The following is a 7,477-nucleotide window of genomic DNA, read 5'->3' as shown; positions in this document are numbered from 1 at the left end:
CCGCCGGCCGGTACTAGCAACCAAAGACGGGCCGCTGACGTCACAGCCCTCTTAAACCGTGCTCCGCGCTGTAGTGGAAACGCGCCATTAGTCACCTGGTAGTCACACCCTGTTTCTCTCTCACACTCTGTTACACCCATCAGCTAGGCCCCCTTCACTTTCACCTCAGTGCCAGATCCAGTGGCGAGCCGTGAGCTTTATACCTAGGCCCTCTGACCCCCACCAATTCCCTCGAAAAAAAGAAAAAAAAAAAAGTTATTACGTCACAGCGTATACTTCAGCGGAATATCAAAACAACGGCCCAGGGTGCAAAACGCATCAATGACAGCGACCCTCTACCACACAAAACAACACCTGTGAACCCAATTTGTGTTCTTTGACATTGAAAATGATATTGCATTGTGTTTGTTACTTTCGTTGCAGTTGTATGTCTTAAGTGTAATTTGGCATGCTTTTATTTTGAAGGCGAGTTCACGCTGTTGACAGGAAGTTGTTGTTGCTATGGAAACAAGAAAAGTTTCACAGCGGGCGGAACTTGTCATAAAGTCCGCGATAATAAAACCCACCCATTTAGAGGGAAGATATGATTGGTCAATTGTACTGTCATTTGACATTACTCTCTCGTTCAGTTACTATAGCGGGCCCTCTGTGAATCGCAGAGAGGGCCAGACGAGCTTTTTTCATGTAACCCTTCACATTCAACAGAGACTGAACAGGCAGATTCGAAGGATTTATTTATTTGGAAATGTTATTTTAAATACAATTAAATCAAGTTTTTTTTTCGGTAAAACTAATGAAAAATATAACAAAAATTATATAAAAAAAATATATATTTAAAAAAAATATATATTTTTTAAATGTTTTTAAATATTATTTTTTAGAATATCTTAGGCCCTCACAGAGCACAGCCTAGAGGGTGACATTCTGTGTCAGAGTGATTTGTGCAACACCGTACTGACTTGTGAGTTTTATACTTTTTTCTGCTTCCTTATGGTGGTTATTAATTTCATGTTTTTTCTTTCATCCTTCCTTGTTAGTAATTTATGGTGTTCATAAGGCATATTATACTAAAAAAATAGACTTTGAACCGCTTAGTCACAACCTAAAATCAAAAACAAACAAGAGAAGCAAAGACAGTAAAGAACACAGCCATGAAAATAAACACCTTATCTCACTTTATAGTACAACGATGACAGAATGCTCACATGGACTACATATATGTATTATCATATCATATCTCTAATACAAATCGTATTGTGTACATTATTTCATTTTAATATAATACACATATAATAAATGTACATTTCATTCTGTTTAAGGATAACTCTGTACATTTTTGTAAAACTTTTCCGATATTGACTTTCTCTCTCGTCTCAATTTGTGTTAATCAATTTATTTTAGTTGTTCAGTTGTTGAACGTAACCTTTTTTGCTATTCTATAATCTTTCTCACCTATTTCATTAACTTTTATGAGTGCTTCTTCCTTATTCTGGTTCTTATCTTCATGTTTTTTTCTTTTATGCTTCCTTGTAGGCAATTCATGGTGTTCATACGGCATATTATACTTATCAAAATAGACTTTGAGCTGCTTAGTCACAACTACAAATCTAAAACAAACAAGAGAAGAAAAACCAGTAAAGAACACAGCCATGAAAATGTGTACACATATTCATGGTGTTGAGACATTATATCCCATAACTTTGATGACCTGCTGGCTTTTTTCCTGTAGCGTCAAACAGGTTTATATTTGTGGTTGAGTGAAATTACATAAATAGACATAAAAAGTCCAAGCAACATGATTTATAATCTTTAAGTTCCAACAACAGAGGACTCTACTGACAGTAACGCCTTCTCTCACTTTATAGTACAACAAGGACAGACTCAATGATCTTTATAGTGTACATTATTCATATATTCATATATTACACATACCATATAATCAATGTGCATTTCATTCTGTTTAAGGATAATTCTGCACCTTCTGTAAACTTTTAGCGATTATTTACTTGACATGCCCTAAAATAGTTTACTGTCAATGTCAATTGTGATTCAGTATATTTTATGTGAGTTAACATTATAGTTAACATTAACATTATTGACTTAGTCTCTATGTCTCTAGTCTCAGTTTATTTTTGCATTCATTTTATATTTGTATTTGCTATAAAGTTGAGTTTTGTACCTAACTTTTTTTTTTGTAATACTTTTTTATTTGCTTTAAGAGTATTGTTTTTTTTAAGTATTTGTATATTGTCATTATACTTCAGTTTATGACTAAATACATGCAAAGCTCTCACTACTCCCACTCCTAAACCAAGAGTATTCATACATTTAATTACAAAGACACATGGACATGCAGAAAACCAATTATTTCTAGCTATAACTATTATTATTTAATTTCTTGTGACTCTTGTGGAGTGGTATACATATTGTATGTGTCAGTTTTAATCAATTTAGATGGGTAAATTACTGATAAAAGTTTCCAATTCATGTAGAGAAACAGCAGTCAACTGCAGAGGAATTAACTACACGTTAATTGCACACTGTGATAATTGTTGCCCTACATTTCATCAGGAACCTCCTAGTTTAAAGGTAGGGTAGGTAAGTTTGAGAAACCGGCTCGAGATACACTTTTTGTTATATTCCATGGAATGCTCTTAACATCCCGATAGCAATGAATATCTTAAGTGCTTTGACAAAAAATACATAACAAAATGTCATCTGTGGAAGCCGTAGTACTGTAAAAAGCACGACCAATCATTTTAGCCGGCCCGGCTAAAATAACTGGATGTCCTACCTGCCTGTCAGCCTTCCATCTGTGCACAAACTTATCTCGTGCCCTCATCGGTCATGTGCGCGTTTGTGTGTGTTGGAGGAGGGGCTCTATAAGGAAGTGGCAGATTTTTTCCGGCTGTGTATTTTCAAATGATAGCGCACTCGAGCTGAGAGTGCGCTAGAGACTCTTTAGAGTTAATATGCAGAACAAAATACTAAATTGATTCAACAGGAGAATCAAAAGTAGTGTATTCATTACAACAGCTAATGGGCATCCTAATTTGATGAGGAAATGGCTGTTGTTTTACTTCTGCTAATGATTTGAAGAGGTACAGAAAGGCTCAATCTCTGTCGGTTTCTTCTCAAGAACCATGGGACAGATTAGCAGTTTTACAAATTGAGAGACTGCCGATATCTCTCTGCATAGAATAACTTGCATGAACAATCAGAAGTCCATGGGAGAGTGTGTTTGATTTACTAACAAAGAACTGGGAGAACTGATAAAACACAGAGGAAATGTAGAATTTTAGTAAAGGCCTATTACATATAAGGGAGTTACTACAAGGTATTGCTGTCTGATTGAATGAACATGTTTATACTACTATAATATTTTTAAAAAAAAACTATTTTAATTAAAGCTTTATTTATCACTTGTTGGCCAGTAGGGGGCAAATGACCTTTCAAACAAGCTGACAGCTCCACAGCACAATATTATCTCTATGTGAAGTTGTCAGGGTATTATACACAGCAGTCATGGAGCAGCATCTCTGCCTTTATTTTAAAAACCGAAATAAGTAGTAGTGGGGAGTAACACTGAACTTTACAAAACATGTGCTGTGGGCCAAGTGGTAGTTTGTTTAAATGTCTGCGTAAAGATGCCGTGATTACTCTCTGTCTGAATATCACCACAAGCATTGTACACATGTGGTCATTTAGCAAGAAAAGTTAGCAAGAAAACTCAATGGCAGATTGACGTTCAATTGAGAACTGTTTCTCTGCACCTTGTAATACACTTCTGAATATGATATTTGAGATAAATCAATATGGCCTTTTGAAATGTTCATTGTTGAAAGACATACGTAATCGGTTTGTAGTCTTTTTAAGTCTTAACACAAGCATGTCAGTTTATTTGTAACTTTTTAATCACAGTTGCCAATCTGCTGGTTTTCTTCCAGTCTTGCGTGTCACGTGACCTCCAAACCACATTCTTCCTGTTACATCCTCATCTACAGTAAGGCCCCTGTAACTGTGTTCCCTGCCTTTAGCACCCAAACATATTTCTCATGACCATGTCCTTTTGTTTTCCTGTGACAAAGCACTTAAGTGTTCAACGACAAAGTAAACATACCTTTTACTTTACTTTAACTTGCTTATAATTTGTGTATTTGGGTTCATTTCTTCCTTGAGCCCTATATGTGTTGCTGGGGGTCAGAATAATCATTCATTATCTCTACACTGGAAATGAAGCAAAACTTTTGTAGAACACATTTATTGAAAAATATGGTGTCAAAAGAAACATGGTTCAGGTAACTCTAGACTACACAGACCTTGTTGTAGCCTGAGCTGAACCTTGGAGTAATGTTTTGCTCAGTCTAGCACAGGCAGGAAACAATTGATCTGAACCATCAAAAACTCTTTAACATGCTGACATCATTAGGTTTAATCAGAAATTAAAGCATTCACTTTTCCAAACTTTACAAGTTTAGTGACAGGTCATTTGTTTATCTTCTGTCAGCACTCTTCCGGTGATCTGGAAATCCAGCGCGCTCCAGTTGAGCACATTCCCATGAGTGAAGCTTAGTTCATCCACGTAACTCTGGATCTCACAGGCGGAGAGGGTGTAGTCCCACATGTGGACATCAGACATCATGCCAACAAAAGACTGCTTTGAGTCAAACCCCCCACCATGGGAATCCTGCTCCTGCAAATTATAGAGGTTTGAGAGACAGTCGATTAAAGCTAAATTGTACAATATTTCAGTTGAACTCTATAGACTAGAGAACCACAACAAGTCAAACATTAGGATATACAGTATTAGTTTAAAGAAAAGTAACCGTACCTGTCCTAAAATAGTTATTGTGCTTCCACTGATTGGTCCACTGGTGATATATTTCCTACTGGAAGGTCGTCCATCACACCATAGCTGCACTAGTCCAGTCGCAGAGTCCCAGGTGGAACAAATAGAGTGCCACATGCCTAGCTTGTAGTCACACCCTCCATATTCTGTCTTCTGATCCTTGATATGAGGCTCCATCTCCTTGTTTGTAGAATCCCAGAAAACCAGGAAGGCATTGGAATTAGCCCGTGTCGCCATAGAGAAAAGGATGTGGTCTCTTTTGAGGTCTGTGAAGGACCTGTGGGCATTACATGGACATCAGAATCAGAAATGGGTTTATTGCCAGGTAGGTTCACACATACGAGGAATTTGACTTGATGTCATGGTGCATACATAAAATATAAAACAAAAAAATCTCCATATAAAACAAAAAGTCTAATATAAAACAAATATTTAAGGACACTGTAATAAAATATACTTAGATAGCAATAAAATAAAGCAGTAATTTACAGCGAAATGCATCATACTGTACATTTCAGTCAAAGACTCAGTGGATTGTTTTATGCAATGCATTTTGCAAATTCACTGTTACCTGTGACAGACGGTTGCAGCGTTAAAGCTCACAGTTGATGTTGTCAGCGTCACACGAGCCGTGTTGGTTTGTTGTGGGAAGGTAAACATTTTACCTGAAAGATCTAACAGAGGGAGTAAACTTAGAATTACTTGTTTTTTTTTCTTTTCCAGCAAGAAGTTAAAGCTATAAGTTGACTAAGTACATTATACATTATCAGTTTAAATACTTTAATACATAAATTGTTCTCACCATAACATTGGATGAATTTTATAAATATTTGACCCTACAGTAAATCAGGACGATTGCATCATTAAAAAATTAGGCAACTTTGAGAAAGTACATTTTCAATGCTTGAAAACGTAGAAAAAACCTATACAAAGAGAGCCACTACTAATGGTACATTAAAGATTATAAACAGATTCTGCATTCACATGTGAAATCACCAACTGACAGTAAGACGACAGCTTCGGACATTAATGGTTCATAAAAGCCTTTTTGAAACTCCATTTAGCTTTTTGGTTTGCTTATTGTCTCATCCAGTTTCTATTTGTTTCACTCATTTACAGTATATAAGGTAAATGGAGTAATTAGTTCCTGATTGAAAGTCAGTTGTGAAATCATAATACCATTGTATTATATGAAAACATAATACTGAGATAGTTACTTTTTTGTTGGCGTGTTAAAGGTAAATGGCCACAGAGTGCTACAAACTCCTATATTGACTTTTGGCATTCCATCTTTTAAATAAAGATTATGTTTTACCTTGAGGACTCGCAGCACATGATGCCAACATCAGCAACACCAGCAAACACATCATCTAATTAAAAGACAAAAGACATCATGAAAAAACACATTGTTTTTTGTTCCTAATAAAAGGGCACTTTTCAGTTGATAGTGTCTTCCAAAAACGACCAATTATTTCCATCTGGAATACCTTGGACTGCTCACACAAACAAAGTTGGAGAAGGTTATCGAAAAAAAAGTTTACATTTAATAGAAAATGTAAATTCTTATGCCAATCTTACCTTGAAATCTGTGTCTTGATGTTGTGTTCAGCTTGAGTACGATTCTGAGCTTTGTGCACTCTGTGCTTCCCCATTTCTGTCTCTGTATCTCTGCATTTCCTTCCTTAATCTACTTCTGCTTTTTTTGGCCTGAGTATCTTGTAATGTAAAAAGGCGTTATCCCATAAACAGTGCTTTTCGCTGAATCAACAGAATTTAAAGTTTTCATGTTGAAATAGTTATAATGTGAATGCACATTATCATAGGGTACTCTATAAACCTGAAGTGACCGTCATGAGACTATTTTGTAGGTATGTTGGTCTGGGAGGATGTGCTGTGGTATTTGCAGAAGGAGGGTGGGTTCCATCTCCGGCATGATTTCGCTCGGGCTGATTACGGGCCCCAAAAGATTCTGATTAAATGGAGCAGTTGAGCGTGTGCATGTCTGAGATTGTTTAGATTGTTGCAGATGTAAAAGTGGTATGATAAGATAAGACTTTATTTACTCTTGAAGGAAATTGTTGTGCCAGAGTTACAAAAATACAATGTACATGGGATGACCAGCGACCGAGGACCTGGATGGTTTGATCGGATATGTCTCGCTGCTGTGGACTGCTGCGCCAATGCGGTAGGAATGGCTCGAATAATGTTCTGAGAATATCCCCAAAATACGCAGAATGTTTTTGAAAGTGTTTCTGGAACAACAAACGTGTGGCCTTTTTTCCTGTTTGGGTGAGAAAGAGTGGATGTTTCAGGCGTTGCGTGGCCAGTGTACCTGACGCTGAGTTATTTTGTTAGAGGCTCGTATGGGCTGAGATAGGAGTTGAGGCGAGAGGTGAATTGAGAGCTATGAACTCTGGGTAACAGGCGGAAGAGAACCATCTCCCTGCATAGTAGCGGCCAAAACCTATGGAGGGAGCTCCGTCCGTGAAGAGTTGAATATCCTCAGGTTTATTGTTGAATTCGTCATAAAAGAAGGAGATGCCATTCCATGGAGACAACACATCACAACACATCTTGCCAGAGACGCATTTCCATTTTGCATGCATCGTCTAGAAATTAATCGATCGT

At 37.0% G+C, this 7,477-nt stretch overlaps 1 protein-coding gene across 1 annotated transcript; it reads right to left on the bottom strand.

The window, feature by feature from the left end:
• Positions 1 to 4,245: 4,245 nt before the first annotated feature.
• LOC117480242 (C-reactive protein-like) lies at positions 4,246 to 6,514 on the bottom strand. The gene is made up of 5 exons (XM_034127499.1): positions 6,428 to 6,514; positions 6,165 to 6,219; positions 5,421 to 5,523; positions 4,832 to 5,126; positions 4,246 to 4,693 (listed from the first exon to the last, which is right to left on the bottom strand). The coding sequence occupies exons 2-5, from the start codon at positions 6,217 to 6,219 to the stop codon at positions 4,475 to 4,477; spliced, it is 672 nt and encodes a 223-aa protein (XP_033983390.1). The 5' UTR covers positions 6,428 to 6,514; the 3' UTR covers positions 4,246 to 4,474.
• Between the last annotated feature and the right edge of the window lie 963 nt (positions 6,515 to 7,477).

Source organism: Trematomus bernacchii, unplaced genomic scaffold, assembly GCF_902827165.1.
Source record: "Trematomus bernacchii unplaced genomic scaffold, fTreBer1.1, whole genome shotgun sequence".
NCBI classification, from domain to species: domain Eukaryota; kingdom Metazoa; phylum Chordata; class Actinopteri; order Perciformes; family Nototheniidae; genus Trematomus; species Trematomus bernacchii.
This window is presented reverse-complemented; position numbering and strand designations above follow the sequence as displayed.